The sequence below is a fragment of the Gopherus evgoodei genome, chromosome 1 (assembly GCF_007399415.2).
Source record: "Gopherus evgoodei ecotype Sinaloan lineage chromosome 1, rGopEvg1_v1.p, whole genome shotgun sequence".
In the NCBI taxonomy this organism is placed as follows: domain Eukaryota; kingdom Metazoa; phylum Chordata; order Testudines; family Testudinidae; genus Gopherus; species Gopherus evgoodei.
Window position 1 is genome coordinate 121537736 of NC_044322.1, and position 20499 is coordinate 121558234.

The 20499-nt window shown below is 43.9% G+C and overlaps 1 protein-coding gene across 1 annotated transcript in view; it reads left to right on the plus strand.

Annotated features, from left to right (window-relative positions):
* Positions 1-6323: 6323 nt before the first annotated feature.
* Positions 6324-20499, plus strand: part of GABRG3 (gamma-aminobutyric acid type A receptor gamma3 subunit) — a 612547-nt gene continuing 598371 nt past the window's right edge. Inside the window, exons 1-2 of the mRNA XM_030571105.1 lie at positions 6324-6739; positions 11270-11418. Of these exons, the coding sequence (XP_030426965.1) occupies positions 6687-6739; positions 11270-11418 (202 nt within the window). The 5' untranslated portion in view covers positions 6324-6686. The remainder of the gene's footprint in view (positions 6740-11269; positions 11419-20499) is intronic.

The window sequence follows — 20499 nt, forward strand, 5'->3', positions numbered from 1 at the left end:
TTCATTTATCACAAGAACATATAAATACTATGTCATTAAATAAAACAATAGTAAAGTCCTTTTGGGGGGGGGGTGTTGTTTTTAATAATGGTCACTTCACTTTAATACAGCAAAACTGATAGGTCCAGAGAAGGCAAACGGTATAGTTAAATGCACGAGGAAGAGGATATCAGTACAAAAGAACAAAAGTTAACAAGAACTAGACTGAGATACTTTATGTTATGAGTAAAATGCTCATTTCCTTCTTTTGGTCCTGATCCAAAATCCACTGACAGCCAGGGCTGCCTAGAGGATTCAAGGGGCCTGGGGTCTTCCCGCCGCCGAATTGCTGAAGATGCTCTAGGTGCCTGGGCCCTGCAAGAGTTTTCTGGGGTCCCTGGAGCGAGTGAAGGACCCCATTCCAGGGGCCCTGAAAAACTCTCATGGAGGCCCCTGTGGGGCCCGAGGCCTGGGGCAAATTGCCCCGCTTGCCCTCCCCCCCACGGGCGGCCGTGCTGATAGCAACAGAGAGACGCCCTTAAACTTTGATTGGTGTTGGTGTGATGGGTTCCTTCCGGGGTGCCACCTGGAACTGGGGTACCACTGAGCCCCCCTGCCCACTAGCCTGGGCTCCCTTTTACACTGTATTGCTGTGACAAGCTGCAAAGTCCTCTCTAGCCTGCATTTTCACCAACATTTATACAGTTAGGGACGCACCCAGCTGCAGTTACATTCAGGAACTTTGACCAGCCGCTGCATAGGAAGGCTACAGCAAGGGCAACAACCAGATGATGGCACTCCTCACCTTATATAGCTTTTGCAGATATGGTGGGAACCCTTTGTTTCAGAGCGTGGTCCCCAGACTAGTCTATGGAAAAATACTGACATCTCAAGATGGAGTCTAGAGACATGTGGTCACATCACATGTCTTTGTAGAGTCATAACAGCCATTACTCAGAGGCTGTCTGCAGCATTCTCAGGCAGGCTCCCCAGGTGGGAGATAAGGTTCTCCTAAGGCCTATTGTTTTCCTAATGGCCCATTTCCAAACCACTGTCTAGAGTGAACTGCATTAGAAATGCAGAGACATAGTCAATATTCATAACTTCAGATACAAAAATGATACATGCATACAAATAGGACAATCATATTCAGCAAATCATAACCTTTCAGATGACACTTCACATGACTTATCTTGCATTAAATACATCAATCATAATCATATCACACTCATATCACTGAGAAGAATATTGGGTGCAGGATCACAGTTGGATCAGGTCTATTTTTTCTACATTACAGAAATAAGGAGACTCTTGCTTACAATATATTTAGAAATACAGTGCTATGAAGTTATAGTTGAGTTCTGTAATTCATTACCACAGGAGGCCATTCAGTTAAACAGCACAAGAGGAGTTTTGTAAGGGATGGCTGATTTGATGATAACTTATAACACTTGTAACATTATATGCTTGCCTAACAACAGCAATCAGTTCTCTTGTTTCAGGTTGCAAGGTAATCATTTGTGAATACCAGGAAGGGATTTTTCTTCAATGTAGACCCCTACTGTACAGTTGGATAGGTGTGCTAGAAGGGTTTCTGCTTTCTTTCATAGCATCCATTGAGGCTGCTACAATGGAACAGTAAGTGATCCACATGCATGTGTATTTCAGTGCAACAGAAGAAATGTGCTAGGATTTGCAGCACTTATTATTTGTATTACAGTAACAATGCCCAGAGGCTGCAATCAGGACCTGGGTTCCATTATGCTGTATGGTGAAGGCCTTGTCTGCACTAGAAGGGTTTTGCCAGTATAAACCAGTAAAACACCTCTAGAGTAGACATATTATACTAGCATAAAGTGTGTTTGCCTGGATATCTTATTCTAGTTCATAGAACAAAACAAATTATACAGGCAAAAGTGTTTTTATGCTTTTACACTAGTGCCTTGGCTGGCATAGCTATGTTGATAAAAATCACACCCATTACCACCATAGCTATGCCCAGAAAACTTTTAAGGGTACTTATGTTTGAAGATAGGGTCTCTGCATCAAAGAGTTTAGAAGCTCGTTTGGGACAACATGAGAAGTGGGTGGAAGAGACAATAGGATGGGAATGAGGAGGGTGGACAAGGTTAGCTGGTTTGTATGCTGTAAAGGGTAGCGGGGAAGTAAGGGACTGATTCCTCACTACTTAACTCCAGTTTTAGGTGAGAGTACATGGATTGATTTTGATGGTGTTATGGGAATGAAGCAAGGCAGTGTTGCCGGCAGATAACTGCCTGAGGCCAAGCAACAGCGGGGGGGTCCGTCGCCTGGTGTGCCGCGCCAATAAACACACCAGGGTGGAGAAGCAAACCAAGTTTATTTGAGATCTCAAAGCGGTGCAGGGAGATTGACTCAGATCAAGCACACCTAAAACAAGCAGTCTGTTCCTTTATATCCATGAGAACTTTTCTCACTGACTAGCAATCCCCCGTTTCCCCTCCCTCCTCCTCCTTCCTCCCCCTGTAGCAATTACGTAAGCGCAGGTGCATTAAGTAATCTTGGTCGCGGCAGCTCGTTAGTAAGTTTTCCTTCTGCAAGTTATCTTGTCCTTCTGCTAAAGGTGCACAGGTCTCATTATTTCTGCTTTAGACCAGTTAGAACTGTTGCAACTGATAACGGCTGTTACACCTGGCCTTTTAGGTCGATTAAAGTTCAAACATGGAGGGACTCTTGTCTGCTGAGGCCTAAAACCAGGAAGGCTCCATACTCTTGTGGCCTTCCACCCTCCCGAGTTACGTAGGGTTATGCTTAGTGACACCAACAGCAGTGGTGAATCAGGCCTTGAGTTAGTTACAGGAACAGGCTTCACCCAGAAACAGGCACTGGAGCCCTTTCTGTAGAAGGTATATTACACCAGAGGTGCTTCTGTATAAGATTAAAGTTGCTGCCTCTGCTGTACTGGAAAGAAAACAGAGGAGCCAGTTTCATCATTGTTTGGTGGTGACGCCTAGCAATTTAAATCCACTTGGGATATTAGAGAGACAACGTGGGTGAGGTAATATTTTGTATTGGACCAACTTCTTCTGGTGAAAGAGAGGAGCTTCCCAGCTACCCAGAGCTCTTCTCCAGGTCTGGGAAAGGGTCACAGTGAAGTACAAGGTGGAACAAATAGAAGATGTGCTAACGACTTCCACTAAAGGAAGGGGCCACTCAAGATGAAGTGGGCCATTGACATACTTATGCATTATGGACCAAGTAACCACCTTTTGTTTGATGACAGGTTTTTCTAGAGGGATCCCCTGAGGACGAGATGATCTGCACTTCGGCTCTAAGAGCTAAACAGCTTTCCGTCCGTGGCGGCTGGCAGGGCGGGCTTCCTTACCAAAACTCCCCATCTACCGCTCATTTAAAAAACTGTCTCCCCACACTTTTTTCCTATTGAGCACTTGCCTCCTGCTATTAAACAGCAGCCTTTCAGATAGCTGCTGGAGGATCCGGCTTTACCCTGGGATTGCTTGCAAATCGCCTATAACCGGTGCTTCACGTGGCTTGCCCCTAGCAGAATCTACTAGTGAGCTCAGCTGGAAAAGGAAAGCAAAGCCCCTCTCCAAGTGTTTGCTAAGAAGTATTTCTCAGAGCAGCCGCAAGAGGCTCCTGCAGCCAAGGAAGAATCGTGCAAATAGCGGTTCTTCTTTGTCACCAGAAGAAGGAGAAGCAGCGGGGTGTTACACTCCTGCCTGTGAGCAGGAGAGAGCCATTCAGCTCTAGGACACATTTCCCTCGCCCCTGGGGTAGAGTGAAATCAGCCTGGGTTTCAGTATCCGCTGCTCCCAAAGACGAACTCTTCAGCACGCGTTGGAAGTGGGACCCTGGAGCTCTGTGTTACTTGCGAGTATCGACCGTCTCCTATTGTTCCGGGCATCTTTGTAGCTGTACAGTTACCATCCGCCCACCCGCAGACCGCGACAAACCTACAGGAAGGCAGCCCAGGAAATGCCGCGCCCACTAACCGGCTGCGGCTCCCCAGGAGCTGTCCACGCCGCAGGTGCTGAATTTGGGGGTAGACGCCGGGACTCGATAACAGCGAGCGGAGGCTGCTCATGCGCATACAAACAACACTTGCGAAACTCCCCAACACAAATGGAAATCCCCGGACAAACAGCCATATATGATATAACATGCGCTGTCCTATTCCGGCTGAGACACCAGTCTAGCAAGGTCTGGCGCCAACTTTTCCCGATTTCACTGCTGTGAATAATTGCAAACAATGTTGTATCCAGCTCTGGTGCAGGTTTTTCTGAGCAGTGAGTCCGCTTTAGCAGGCGTCCTCGGGCAGTCTGCTACGATGCAATTTCCTTATGACCTTAGAGCTGGCAAAAGTGTGGCTGGTATTTGTAAAACCGTTGTTTATATAACGCTAGCCTCTCTTCCCAAATCGCCAGGAACGTTAAGGTGGGAGTTTAAGATGAACTTTAAATTTAGATAACATACTTCCCATTAGGGAAGACAAATACATGTATATTATATACCATATGCAACATTGTTGAAGGAAGAGCCACCTTTCACTGAGACCTAAAATATAACAATAGTTCCGTTTAGGAACAATGAGTTATGCAAAGGTACTAAATCAATTCCTTCAATAACATGCCTTTATAAATCTACCTTATTTATAATCTACCTTATTCAGGTGTTTTAGATACCTGAAATATGGTCATTTATCCGAAAAAAATGTGGATAATTGCAGATAATCTTTCAAATGAGCATATCAAAACATCGCAAAAGAGGCTCTTCATTGAAATAAACATTTCAAAGCCCTGCACTATGAGATAGGCAGTATGGTGAATTTTAGAGCACTGAAAATGGAAATAAAGCTTTCCTCTGAACTTCTGATCCCCCTTGTTACAAAGAACGGGAGGTTCCATAGTTAGCCTGGATTCCCCTGCTGGCAATATGAGAGAGATACAGATTTGATAACAGATGATTAATAATAATTTGCATTCAATGCAATTAGATAAAGTCAACACATAACAACTAATGTATAATAGGACAAATGAAACGATAGGTTCCAAGAAATGTGCATCATTGGAAGTTAAGTGCCCGGATCACGGTGGATTTCCTTTAAATTGTATCATTCCAATAATAAATAACATCGGGAACATAAATCCTTCTAGACTTCACATTACAAGTTGTTCTGAGCACAAGATTACTATTTAATGTATAACTCCTTTTTCATTTAGTGTTGTTTATGATCATTTAGAAGCCTTGGAGGAGGGAAAGGAAGAAATTATGTCTGATTTACTTTCACAACAAAATGAATATATAATGTATTTTATCAGGCTCTCTTGTTTCTATATTTGTGTAATGTAAATCAAATATTTTGACTGCTTTTGTTCTGTTTCCAAAGTAACGTGGATATTATTCGTCCGATACCTCAGACGTGAAGTAGTAAATCAAAAATCATGTCCACGATATTTTTTAATCGCAGTGCGTTCAGGTCCAAGCTTCAGGTTCACATGCTGTTCAGGTCCAAGCTATTATGTCTGTTGGCTTGAAAACACTTTGGGTCAAACTTGCTTCTCAACACTTATTTCCTATGGTGGCGAATACATTATTTAGATGTACCCATTGCAAACATATCAGAGACTTGGGTTGTTTATCGTGCACCTGTTGTAACATGCACCACCACCATCTCAATCAACGATCTCCGTTCTAAAGAGAAACCCATCCGGGGCCGCAGTTACCAAAGGCGGGTTGGACTGGGGGTGGGTGCGAGTGTCCGTATTACTATGCGGAGCAAAGGGTTCCTCTTCTGGCCCGTAGCCCGGAATTGTCTCCAAGAGGCGGGCAGATTCAGGCTGTACTGCGCGCGCACATACACACCCACACACACTCACACACACACACACACACACACCTCAAGTTGTGCCTGTGGGGCTCTGAACCTTCCCGCCTCCCGCTCGTTTCTGTCCTTATCAGTATTGCCACCGTTAGGGACTCCCCGCGCGTCCAAGGAAACCCACAGCAACGGCTCGCCCGGCGGGGCTTGGATCCCGCCTCGCCCGCTCCAGGAGCGAACCGAACCGCCCAGAATGGGCCCCTGGCGGCGGGGACGCTGCCAGCCCAGCACCGGGGCTGTGCGGGAGAGCCCGAGCCTGCTGCTGGCTGGCATTTAACAGCCCCAGGGCCAGGCGGGAGTTCCCGCTCCCTTCTCCCCCCCCCCCCCATCGCTACGGCAGCGGGAGCGCAGGGCGCGGGGGAAGGGCTCTCGGACAGACTCCGCTCCTGTCGGACAACCCCGCCGGTACCTGGTGGTCAGGGGCAGGGACCCAGGGGCTCAGTGCTGCAGGGCAGGGCCGGGCTGAGGGGGGCTTCCACTGGGGGGCTGGTGCGCTCCCCCTCCCCTCCGCCTGCTGTCCTGGCGGTGCCTGGTCTCGCCTGCGCTCCCCACCGAAGGTGCCAGGCTAATGCACCTCTGAGAAAGCAGGAGCGGCCGCTCCCCTAGTCCAGCCCAGTGAGAGCCCGCGCCCGCGGAGCCGGCTGTCCACTGGGAGCGTCTCCTTGGGGGGCTGGAGCTGTGCGAGGGGCTATTCCCCCCTCCCCCGGGCTCCAGCTGGGAACACACCGAGAGCGAGCGGAGCCAAGCGGTAGCCCCTCGCCTCGCTCTGTATCGGGTGAGCGTCCGGCCGCATTCACTCGTCCCGCTGCACCTGGTACCTGCTCGGATCATGGCAGCTAAGCTGCTGGTGCTGCTCTTCCTCCTGGCGGTGTTTCAAGCCTGGTAAGTCTGCGCGGGGCGGCCCCTTCCCGTGTGTCCTCCCAGGTGCTCGCATGTAATGTTCGCTGCTCGTGCCGGAGTATCGCCCGCGGCGTTGGGAGAGACTGAGACCCAGGGACACCCGAGGCTATTCCGCCCCTTGCTCTCGCCCCCGTTATCATCTGCAATATTTGTACTCTGCGGGCTCTGTAGTGTAGCTACCCTCCCCCCATCCCTCCATTCACTGTCATTAGCCGTTATCTCGGACGGGTTTTGTACTACTCCCGAGCTCAGCGCTGTAATGTAAGGCTCGAGAAACTGAGACCCTTAGGCTTCTGCTCTGGAGTTAGATCAAATCTCCCCGCTTCACCTGGCTCTGCAGAAAGTTTCCCCATCACTTCGCTTGTCATGGAATGAACCGAGCCCCGAGGGTTGCTCACTGGGATCTCTCTGCAGCTGTACCCACTTGCTAGACATGGCGCGGTTCTTTTACGGACTATGCAGCGTGTGGCTATGTCAGGAGTATCATTCAGTCAGGGGTTTAGTCTTCAAAGTACCTGCCTCGGGGATTCAAGGAAGCCAAGGAAAGCAGGGAAGGACGGGACACTCTGGCTGGCAGCAGGTAAGGTCTTCCTAGGAAAAGGTAACTCAGACAGACACCAAATCAGTAACCAAAAGGCTAGTGCAAGCTTGACTAGTTCTGTCTCTGCAACGGATGCAAACAGGTCCTCTCAATTTCTTGCGACGATGATTTCTTCCGCAAGATCAAAGCGATTTTTTTTGCCTAATTTTTTCCTCTGAGGTTATCCACGGGAAGGTTTTCCGTTGATAATAGTATGAAGGGGTTATGATAATACCTTAATAATCACACAACTGTCCCCCCATGGAAACATCACTATGGAAATGTCATCCTGGCAATCCGAAGATTGTGTAGTTTGTAAGTATGCCCCTGCTTAGCCTATTGGGAGCTGATCTCCAGCAAACCCTTCCTCATAGGAGCACCCCTTGTTCACCTGAACTCCATTCAAATGAATGGGAGAACTGCAGGAGTAAGAGTTACTCAGGTGAGCAAGTGTTGCATAATCGGGCTTTTCAAGGAAAGTTCAGGGCACTTAGCCACTTCCAGCATCAAGCCCTTAGTGACAGAAACTCCCTCTTGGTTGATTATTATTAATCTATAATATTTAGTGCAACACTTGAAAACGTAAGCGATTGGTCAGTTCTTACAACAGAAACCAAAGGCTGAGACCTTAAGAGGAGAAAAACTGACGAAGAACTCTTCAGGAAACTCTAATGAGGAGAGCTGTGGTAATACCCTGTCATTTACACTGCAGGTCTGGGGTAAAATCTGCACAGCGAATACTCTTAGTTTAAACTCCAATGTCCAGCCCAGTATTTCTCACTGGGTAACTTTCTGTAAGACCATTAAGTCTCCTATGGAACAGTTGCTGGGAATGCTGCCAGCGGCATCTCCCCTGAACACAGCACACTGAAGTGAAATGCGCAGACACACTGAGAGTTAACTTCCTCGCTTTCTCTCCTACGCACACACACAGTCTAGTTCATAGTCATTTTCAAATTGAAATGATGAATTCTGATTAGGTGTGGACATTCAGACTTTTTCTTTGTAAACCAAACCCTGGGGAGAGATTGCGTCTCAGACCCCTTCTTAGCTCACCTCACTATCTGTTACTCATTCCCAGCATACGCAATTTTTCCACCCCACACAAGCCCATGGTTACCTCATTGTTTATTAATGTCAGCTCTTCAGAGCAGATGGCAAGATCTAGAAACTGAGGCTGCAGACAACTTTTCCCCTGTAAAGAAAACGCCTTCCTACAGCATTTCAAGCTTCCTTCTCTGCTCTGTTTTTTGGGGGTGCACCACAGTTTTGTTTTCCTCTCATAATAATAATAAAAAAGCTAGTGTTACATAATAAGGATTTGGAGGGGTGACAGCCCTGTTTTCCATCTTACAACATACCTAAAAAACAGCCCCTCTTTCTCTGTGGCTGTTGAAAAGTCTTGGAATATGGTTGTAGGCTCCTGGGAGTGGAGACTAAGCAGTTTAGCAATGACAGTGCATCCTAAATGCTTAGTAGGAACCTATTGGGTTAGAAGCACATAAATAAAGGTAATAAAAGTGCCTGTGATTTTATATAAATAAATAAATAAATAAATAAATAAAATGCACATCACTGTAGCTAGCATGAATTACTCTGAATATTTTAGGTATGTCTCCCAACCCCCAATTGCAATCAAGCATCTAGATGCAAACACAAATCTCCAGGATGTAGCTTTCTGGGAAACAATTTACTGGAGTAAGAAGATTTAAAAAAATCTGGCAAGTGTTAAATTATTGTTGATTATGAGTTTAAAGAAGCTAATATCTAAATTGTGAACCACTATACAAAATCAATGTGCTAGAATGAACAGGGCCTTCATTTACACCCATGCAACCTGATTCCTCCAGTGGAGTTGTGAGGATACAGCGCAGGTCAGAATTTGTCCAAATGCCTGGTTTTCATTCATAGTTCATACAATAATGCAGATAATTAATTGGTGGACACAAGAAATGTGTATCTAAAAAATAGTACATGATTGAAAATGTTGCATTACAAATATTTGGCTTATCAGGAGTCTCAAAGAAAAAAAAATCTTAGACTGAGTGACACCAATGAACAAGAAGAGCTGAAAGTTATAGCTCATGCCCCAGAAAAAAAAGTTTCATTATTTAAAATGCTTCCCTCCCCCCACCCCCGCCATTTAGTTATATATCTTTCAGGCTTCATCCTACAAGTCTTCCACACATAGAACTCCCAGTGGCTCCATTTAGAAATAATTCTATATAGGCTTCATGTGAACAGGGAAAAAACTGCTGCCCCCCACCTCAAACAACAACCCTTTACATATATGGTACATTCTTTGAAGGATTCAGAGAATCGTACCCGGAATAAAATCTTTATTCACAATGATAACTGTGGATGTTTTTCTATTTATACATGGTGCCCATCACAGACAATCTAGACATTTAAAAGCATTATAAAAATAAAAATCCAATGTCATTATACACACCCCTCCCAAATTACTCCTGAACCCATCAAAGAAGAAATACAAATAAATTCTAGGCTTAGCTCAACTCATTCTTTCATAAAAAGCCTGAGCAAAGAGTTACAACTTTCAATGTGCTCCAGAAGATCAACAAATTGGTACTGAAGGAAGGAGAGAAAGCAAGTTTAAGAGTTTGTGGCCTTGTCTATATTTGGGGCTTGCACTGATGCAGCTTTGCAGATAGCTCTAATTTGGGGAAATCTCTAAGTAGATATGGCCAATGCATTTGATTCTCCACTGCTTTGCACCCTGTGTTGTCCTTCACACTTTGCAAAATGGATGTAAAATTACACCAAATCAGAATGGCATAGGCAATGTAGAAGGCTATGGAGAATCAGGCCCAAGGTTCCACAACTGAGATCATCTTCTTCCAGCTGCATATATGCAACTCTCATGACAGTCTGTGTCCAGATGTTCTCAAGTGTGATGGATAAAGTACATGTGGTCTCTAAGATATTGAAACTCAAACCATAAAATACTTTGGAGATTAAAGTCAATATTTTGCATTGCACTCAGAAAGCAACTGGTAGGACAGATGAAAATGGATTCTCATGTGTGAAAACAGCACTGTATGTTCAGCCACATTCTATGCTAGCAAGGTGTGCTGGAATCATTTTTATAGCAGGGATGCTGAGAGCCATTAAACCAAACTGTAAACTCTGTATATAATGGAAACCACTTAAAGCCAGGGGGTGCAGTTAGTTGTCAACTTATTTTAATGCCTTATTCACATAACAAAGATAATCTACCTCTTGTAGAAAGAAGAATCTTAGCTCCTGAAATGCCCAAAATACAGAACTATACAAACAGAATGGCTCAGACTCTGAGATTCAAACAGACTTATGCAACATATTTATGTACTTGTGATCATTCATATTACATTCAAGAAGCATGTACTTAATTCTAACCCTTGTACTGCATTAAGTTCTGAAATTCAAAAAACATTGAGTGTGTAATAATTTATTAATAGGATGAAATGATCAGGAAGTATTAAAAGAGCTGAATTTTTAATATTCTTATTACCCTGCTGTGCAAGAGATGAATCAGTTGCGTTGAAGGAGTCAGTATAATACTGCAGGATGTTCACCCACCATAGAATTCTGTTACCAGTTACTTGGTCACCAGAGAGTTATCAGTTACCTATCAGTTAATCTGTTAATTTTTCAAAAAAAAGTGATCTAGTCTGCTCCCTGCATTAATCCACAGATTGAAGTTCCAGTGAGAAATCAGTGGTGTGAGATGGATTATATAATTATTTTCAGTTAGTGCCCCTACACAGACTTTTACTTCTGGCAATAAATACCTCCGTTAATAAAATAGTTCTAAAACTAGATAGCTGAGAGAGAATAAAGCACTCAAACTTATTGAAGTGCCTGTTGAGATTTAGTCAATGTCAATTCAGATTTTAGTTATGTAATATAACATTTGATTTTTTTTATTGCAGCTCCAGAAAGGTTGAAGAGGATGAATATGAAGATGTAACAGGCAACCAGAAATGGGTATTAGCTCCAAAAACGCAAGACACAGATGCGACTCTCATATTAAACAAGTTGCTGAGGGAATATGACAAAAAGCTACGGCCAGACATTGGAAGTGAGTCCTCTTTTTCTTTCTGTAGAAAAGTTGTACCATTGTCTAGCTAGAAATATTTTGTGTTTCTATTAACGATGGGCTTGATTTGCAAAGTTAAGATCTGGATCCAAACTTTTACAAAGATCAGGAATGTTCAGGTCCAGGCTTTTGGTTCAGGCTCAGTTCTAATGTAGTGTGGCAGAGCTCCGACCTTGTCTCCATGGGTCCCACACTTCTAGGCGGTTTACGCTAGCCTCAGTGGCTCACTGTGACCATCCACATAGCCCTTCTCTCTCTAGGGCCAGGGTTACAGTTTACTGAGCCGTTTTCATCATAAGCCAGCAAGGAGGTTGGTGAAAGAACTCCCATAGTCTCTGTTGTCCCTAGGAGCTTATTTCAGAACAGTTTAGCCTCCTGTCCTGATGGGCCTGTCTTCCCCTCCCAGGAGGTGTTTCTGTAGTGGCAGGTTGGGGGGAACCCAGGCCCTCCCTCTACCCTGGGTTCTAGCCCAGGGAACCTAATGGTAGCAGCTGTTAGCAGCCGACCTTTCACTGCCAGAGTTGGTACATTTCCCTAAGCCACTTCCCCACAGCTCTCTTGCTTCTCTCTTCTTCACCCTTGCCTTAGGGCTCCCTTACTGATGGTTTGAGGGTGTCTTCATTAACAAGCCCTTCAGCCACACTTTCTCTCCTCTGGCTCCTTGGCTCTCTTCAGCCTGACTAGAGTGAGCCCTTTTATAGTATCAAAAGGGCCTTAATTAGAGTCAGGTGTTCACATTACCTTAATGGCCTCACCTGACTCTTTGCAGGTTAATTGGAGTCAGGTGTTCTCATTAGCCTGGAGCAGCCCCTGCTCTGGTCACTCAGGGAACAGAAAACTGCTTCTCCAGTGGCCAGTATATCTCTCTCCTACTACTCTGATGTTCCCAACTGGCCTGGGTCTATCACAGTAGGTATTCAATCCTAGCATTTTATAGCAATTTACAAATACTAATTCTTACAGCACCTTTAGGAGGATGCTCAACATGATTAGAGCTGTTTTACAGAGGGGCAGTTTGATGCACAGAAATGTTAAATGGCTTGTCCAGGATAATATGATTGGTCATTGGCAGAATCAGGAATATATTTATTTCCATTTGAGTACCTAAGACAAAAAATGCTCTCTGTGCATCCTGACAAATGATTAACACAACAGTTCAGAAAACCAACAAAAACAGCAACAGAAGCCCAGCGGACTCGTATCCGGCCCCCTTCCAACAGTGCTGTATAACTACGTAAGTTCCTTTGCCAAAGGGCCTGCTGCAGCTCAGAAGGAGGAAGCTGGATTTGTCTTTCTGAAGATGAAGGGCAACTTGTGGAGAGTTTCCTAAATCTTCCAATCAAAAACCAGGGGAAATGTCTCCCGGGTGATCAGATGGAATGTGGGAGTCTAGTGGCAATATGGATATATGATAAGAATTGAATTAGATGAGAACAAAGCAGATATCTTTCTCTAATCAATTCTTTTGACTCACTTGCTCATACAGCAAGATTTTTTTTCTTCTGTGACAATATATATGAAGTTCTATCTTCCATTTTACCATCCCTTGTGGTTATGCACATTTTGGTCATAACCTTTGAGAGAGAGAAATAAAGAGTCAATATACCTTTTTCATTTCCCTCACTTCATGTATAGGTAGGAGAACAAAAAAAAAAAAAGGTAAGGGAATTAACCTAAAATGCCCAACTGTGCATGCTCTCCTATTGATAGATTTTTACAGAGAGATCAGGGAGATAATCCCTAGCCCTGAGTACAAACAGAACAGAAATGCGGTGACAGCAAGTGTATTTAATGTACATTCTAGAAGTTCTCTGTTCTGGTCAGTCCTTATTGTTATAACAAATGTCAACCAGCTAGGCACTAGTATGATTCTAATAAATCTGTCCTATACTAATAGAACATCTCTACATAAGGTTCCTTAATTAGTAATTACAATGATATTTCCATCATGCTGGAAAAAAGCATAACTGATAGAAGTTTGTGCTTTTACTGTACAGCAACAGTTAATCTCACCATCTCCCTAATTTGCTAGACTGGTTTCAGCAAATCTTTAATACCCGATGGAATCATGTTCTTCTGAGTTGCAGCAGGAACACGGTTCCCAGCCATCAGTAACATTTGCAAGAAATGTTGGGACTGATATTTCAGTTTGCTCAGTACAGCCTGTCCTAAGATCACTAACTTTGGAGATAAATCATCTCTCCAACACAGACCTGAATGAACAGGATAAATCGGGTATGCTTCTGGGGGGCCAGATAATAATTCAGAATCGGGGAGTGAGCTTCCACAAGATTAGTAGTGGTCCTATATTTTCTCCAGCATTGAAAAGGTCATTTACTGCCCAAATAATTCCCATTATCTTCCCCCCTAAACAGTTACAAATCTTGTTTTTGATAAAGTAGTTGCATTACACAGCACGGGATAAAGCATTTACAGTTCTGGATTTTGTCAATGAAGTTTATGTATAGTGGTCCCATAATTTCAGTCCTGCAATGAAGCACTCCCTGACCATTAATTAACTTACCCCCATAACAGCCCTGTGATGAAGGGAAGTGTTATTGCTATTTTACAGATGAGGCACTTACCCAAGGGCAAAGAAGAAGCCTGAGGGAGGATCCCAGGCCCGTACTGCAATATCACTCCTTCCTCTCCCACAGAGCACAGCCATAGGTGGCTTTACTAAGCCAGAGCATACAAAGCTCCTAATGTCGAAGTATGTGAACTAAGGAAAAGAGCTAAGCTAAATTTTCTCTTAAGAGCATCCAGAGATATAAACATATTGCTTGAGATAGATGAATGTAGTATATTAATCCTCCTACCTTAACTGTGATATCTGTTTCATAAAAGGATCAAGGTGGAAAATGCATTAGACATCCTGGGGCATAAAAGAGAAAGCACACAGTTTGGAATATTAAGAAAAAATTGGAGTTACATTAGATACTGAATATACCACTGGTCAAATACTATGTTTAGTATCCAAGCAGAAGTTAAACTGATGATAGACACAGAGTTAAATCTGTCCTGGGGTACAACAGACTACTCATCAGGGGCTTTTTATTTGTTCAACATTTCCTATATTTAATGGAGCAGTGGCTACTCATCATTCTATGCAACTTTGCTATGCACTTGGTTATTCCAGTTCTTTACACTGAGGCCAAGATTTTTGTTAATGGAAGCCTAAAACTAGGCTCTTAAACAGGTGGCCTAATTGTCAAAAGTGCTAAGCACCCAGCAGCTCCCAAGGAAGTTAATGTGAGCTGCTGGTTGTTTGGCACTTTTGAAATTCAGACCATGTCTTTAGGGGCCTATGTAGGCACCTAAACGTGGGCACCCATATTTGAAATTCTCATTCCAAAAGCAGAGGGAGAAGAGGATTGTGAGAGGAAAAAGGGGCATGTATGTGTGATTGGCACAGCATAAAGCTCATGTGGTGAAATGATTTATGGTCTTATACTCTGCCCATGAGATCTGAGTGCTCACATGATATATTTCAGTCACATCACATCCCAGCCAGGAATAACACCCCGCAGGGGATCTAAATGCATAGGAGGCTCATGCTGCTGGAAAATATGGCAAAGTCACTATCTTTCCAAACCCACCCTCAGAGCTGTGAGACATGACAACAAGTCTGCAGGCACTGGGCCTGGCTGAGGAGAAGTGTCTGACCCAAGCAATAGGCAGAGGTGCTACAGGGCATCACCTCCCTTATGCCTTTACAGGAGGCATGTAAGTCAAAGGTACCTCTTGGGACTTTATAATCAAAGCAGTACTGTACCAGAGGTACATCTGATCCTAGTCTCCTATGGCTGCACACTTGGGAGAGGTTTTCCCTCCCTAAGCATCACAGCTTCCAAAGATTTGGGTTTTAGCTGTTGTATTTGGCAGTTTTCCCATTATGTCACAGAGCAATAATTATTTTCTGTATAGAAAAAAAGAACACCTCCTATATTAACAGTTTATAGCAGAAGACTGATAAAAATGTCTAGTATCTGGGCCACACATTTACTCCTCGCCATAGTCCTGGGACTAACAATACCTGCTCTGGGCCAAGTTATTGGTGCAAATGGTACCAAGCTCAAGGAGCAGGATGCATTGGCTCTTACCTGGAAAGCGCCTTCACTGTGCTCTGAAGCCTCTCCCACAGCCAGATACTCAAGGACCTGCTCCAAATCCCACTGAAGTCAAAGGAAAGCCTCCCATTTACTGCAGTGGGCTTTGCATCAAGCCCTAATGGCTAGAGTCACAAAGGGACCTAGGCACTGCAGTACTTCACCCCTCGGTGCCCTGCTGCCTAATGGAATTCCCAGTCCCACGCTGGGCAGCCAGGTTCCCCAGGCATTGTGTGGGGAGAGCTGGGCCTCTAAAAAAGAAATTCACTGAAGCCAGCAAGCTGATTTCTGCCATCAGGCATGCAAAAAACCAACGAAATCGTGAGACTGCTGAATTGCTTGGCACCCCAGTTCATGCCTAAGCCCTGGTAGGATTCTCAAACTAGGCATTTCCGCATCTACCTTGCTTGCAGGACTTGAGCCAGTAGACAGACTGTGAGCTAATCCACACAAAGGATGATGGGGGATGAGAAGTTTAGGGGCTGGCTAGCATGTGTGTCCCCCATTATACTCAATAGTCAGGGCACTTACTTGGGATGTGAGAGATAAAGTTCAAACTGCCTCATGCGGACCCTCCATCTCCTAGGCAGGTGCCCTAACCACCAGTACACAGGATAGTTGGAGGGCTCCCAGCCCCTCCTCTTGAAGCTGTTCCACTCTCTCTGTTAATTAATGCAGGGAGGTGATGCTGACTCACACACATCCCAGTGCCCTCACCACGATGCTATTGGTTATAATGAGGAGTGGCTCTCTTCCCAAGAAAGGGGTGATTTTGCTCAGGTGCCTAACTCCAGGAGAGGGTTCACATCTGTTAAACCTGATCAGAGACAAGTATCTCTTTCTGAGCTGCTGGTTAGTTCCATAAGTCCCTTAGGGGATCTGGGTCCTAAGCCCCACCCCCTTTCTTAGCATTTCATTCCTGGCTAGCTTAAGTGGCTCTCTGCTAAGCATTCTGACATCCCTTTCTTAGCATCTAACTCGCCCCAGACAATGCATAGAGAGCCTACGTCTAACTCAGGCCTGTCAATTCCATGCACCAGGACACCTAGGAGTTAGGCATTGCCACACTGAGCATTGCAACACCTAAATCCCCTTTGTGACTCTAGCCCAAGCACATATCTGGCTATGGAGTAAGGTCAGACCTCACCAGAGGAACAGGATTTTCCTAACACACAGGATTAAGCTCTGACATTTAGTCTGAGTACAAATATTGGCCCTGAGACCTAACTTCATATTTATCTAATGACAAGTGAAAAAACTGACAAAGCAATAGGCCACTGAGTGATTCACAATAGTGCAGCCTGAAATCCAGACAGCCCAAACCTTACTTATCCCCCATTAATTGGTCACTTTTTGTCATTCCCATAGAGGTTTTTAATCAAACAATACTAACTTGCCTACTAATATAGCTAACATTTTTTAAACAGCAAAAAAACAGTAGCACATGACAAAATATGTATCCTTTTAAATTAGTTTATTTTAATGTCTCTTTATTTCCCAACCATCTTATGTCCAGTTTAGTCCATGACTGGTTTTCAATTTTTAGAAGTGTCTGGAAAAATGAAGCTAGTTTTATTATATTGTTTAGATCTCATTTTTACATGTAACATAGTTCATCTTGGACACACACGCAGAGATTAGAGGAGGCTTCATTGCTTCAGAAGTCCAATTTGTGACACCTTCCAGGGAGAGTCATTGTGTTCTCTGAAGTAATTTTATATCTAGAAGATAACAAGTGGGCTGTTTCTTTTATGATTGGTGAAAGTCATATAAGGGAGAAACTTCACATGTATAGTAGGACTTGCTCAGTATGCAGTGGGGCACATAGTGCTCCTCCCCCACCACAGGAAGTCTATGTGGGCAGGAGGAGAGAGTGAGGTGCAATGGAAGGATGAGAATAAGAGATAAGAGGGGTCATCAAAGAGAAGAAAGGAATGTGACAGGACAAGAGAGAAGGTCAGGACAAAAAAAAGAAACTGTGGATGTAGCAAGAAAAAGAGGCGATGGAGAATTGTGTGAGGGGGACAGGCGGCAGGCAGAAGTGAAGATAGTAGAGAGAGCACCTAGAAGTGAGAAAGGAGGGTAGGAGGAGGAGCATCGCATCACCTTTCCAAATTTACAACAAGTAGTAAGACAGAGTTTGTTCCATAACATTTGACAGTAACATGCCCTCAAACTATGTATGTTTTAACATGGGCCCACAGGAAGCACCCCCATGCACCTCAAAGCACCCTGATGTGCCCAGACTTGTGGCTTACAAAGGAAAATTGAGCCTCTTGCTATGAGATCTCTCTGTCCTCTCTCCAGAGCCCTTAGCATCCCATCCATTTCTAACACTGCAGTAATGACTATCTAGTGCTACCTGCCAGGGCTATGCAGCTGGACCTTCATGAGGGCCTATGCATCTTCCATTCTTCCCCCTCACGTGAGGCCATTGTACATTTATAAGAGTTGGGTATGATTCTTTTCACATCTATTACTTCACCATTGCTGATGAGACCATAGATATCTCATGATTACTTTTATGGCATCTCGAGTACCTGATGTTTCTGTAACTTGAAAAATAATATTACCTCTCTTGACTCAAGCAGTAAAGCAACATATGGGTCCTACAGATTGTTTCTCTTAGGAGGAGAAGTTGATGCTGTAGTCAGGTATTTCTTTTATACAACTCTATTTACAAAGAATGTACATTGAACAAAGCAGGAATCAAACATCAGGAAATAGTCTCTTTGCTCATAATTCCAAGCCTCTTTCAGACTGGCACTCCACCCCAAAAGGTCTCCCTCGTTAGGGTTTTTCTCAGGCCTACACTCCCAGTGGTTGTCCTGCTGTCTCCTTGGCTTTCTGCTGCTTCTCTTCTCACACACAGCTCCACCAAAACCAATACCTATTCTTCCCACAGTGAAATCCCTCTTCCCACATAGCTCAGATATAGCCTGTAGTTTGGGTAGTAGCTCTTATTGTTTCAGTTCTCTTATTCCATAAATGAACTTAGTGGTTTTGTCTATTTTGCATAGATGAAGGGTGGCTGTTTCATCCACTAGCTTTAAGGAGATTTCATTCAACTCCCGGGTGAGCAATAATATCTGTAGGAGTGTTAAGTGTGCTGCTACTGTGTGCAGCAAATCTTTGAATTCATAGATGGAACAGAAACCACGGAGGACCGATGATATCACACCCACAAATTCTGAGAATGTTCAAATTTTTTGTGGTCTGTTTGAATCTTCTTTGGGGCAGAGGGGAACCCTGTCTGGGAAACAGCTTGCAGAGAGATGGGAAAATGGTCAATAGGAATGGAGTGAGAGGAGATCTATGATAAAACCCCCAAGCATTTACACTTGTGAAGAGCAAGTCTATAACACCATTCTGGGTTTCTATGACACCACACAAGCTCCCTGAACTCAGGTCAGAAAAAAATCTCCAATACCATTATTAGCTCTTTAATGCTCATACACTCAATTTATTCTACATATGGCCCAATCATTTCTATCAACAAAGCTTCTTACAAATGTAGGTCCCACCCCTATAACTGGTAGCCTACAACCTTCATAAAACCCAATGGACTTCAATGGGCTACTGTGCAGGCACAATTGTCTGTGCACATGCCGTCAATTGCAGGATGAGAATCTTATGTCCTAAGCCAGCAAACACTTGTACTCATGCTTAACTTTCCTCAAGTCAGTTGAGCTGCCCACATGAGTAAAGGTAACCACATGCAAAATAAATACATAAATAATAAGAGCTAGCTCTTATGTAAGCATTTCCAGGACTGGAGCCTTATTCATGGCTTCTGTCCAGGGATAAACCCTTCTTAGAAGAACTAAAGGGCTTGAATCCCTCCACTCTGAAGTGGAGATGAGAACATATCCACTCATCACATTAGTAAACAAGATTGCCCATTCCAGACTTAGTCTGGGCTGTAAACCGGGTATGAAATGTTTCTGTTATGTTGAAGTATGAATGAAGATCCTGAATGGATTTTTCCCCTCAATATTTCCCTCTCTTTAAAAAAATGTAATTCAGGGAAAATGAATTACATATTTTACACACTATCAAATGACAATTACTGCTATAAAACATAATAGGAATCAGATCTGCCCAAATGGAGGGAAATAGAAGACTTAACAGACACAGACTGTCTGTAACAGTCTCTCTGATTGGTGACAATGGGAAGGCACTTCTCTATGAGCCTAGTGATTTCACCAGAGAAAAAACAAATCTGAGCAGAAAAGAAGGGCTTGCAAGATTGGAGTTGTTTCCAGGCATGTATTAAGCCATTTTTTAAAATTACAATATTATTTATATGTTAATTTGAGGGACTTTTTATGGACCCTTCCTTCTTCTGTAGAGGAGGCACTAGCAAGGAGGAAAGCCCTGATCCTGCAGTCAGGTGTAAGCCCTGTGGCCAATAGGATACAGTACTCTGTGGGCACTAGGGTCTATATGTGTGGGTTCACATGCAGGATTTGGTAGACATTTATGCACATGCTTAACTTCTGTTCATCTGCTTAAAGTTAAGCATGTGCATGCATGTTTGCAAGATCATTCTGTGACTAGCCAGGAAGAAGAATATAAACATTCTTTGTATAAAACCTTAAAACTGATAGGAGATTTATACAAAATAAGGGATTATCATTAGCCTGTTGAAGGAATTACCTAACAGATAATCAGGATAAATAGCAGCCTGATGTTTACTACTAGACCCGGGGTTCTCACTACTCGTATGACTCTCAGCACTGCCTATGCAAGACAAGACATGCTTGTTTTTTTCAAATCAGCCTTCTTTACAGACCACCCATTATCCACCACCCACCCAAGAGTAGTAAAGCCTTCTTCTTCATTCATTCATTTAGAAGAAAGCTACCTGTGATGCAAGAAATAGAACTGTTCACATTTTTCATGCAAACCTATTTTTGGCAAAATGGCTTTTTCATTAAAATGGAAATTTCCA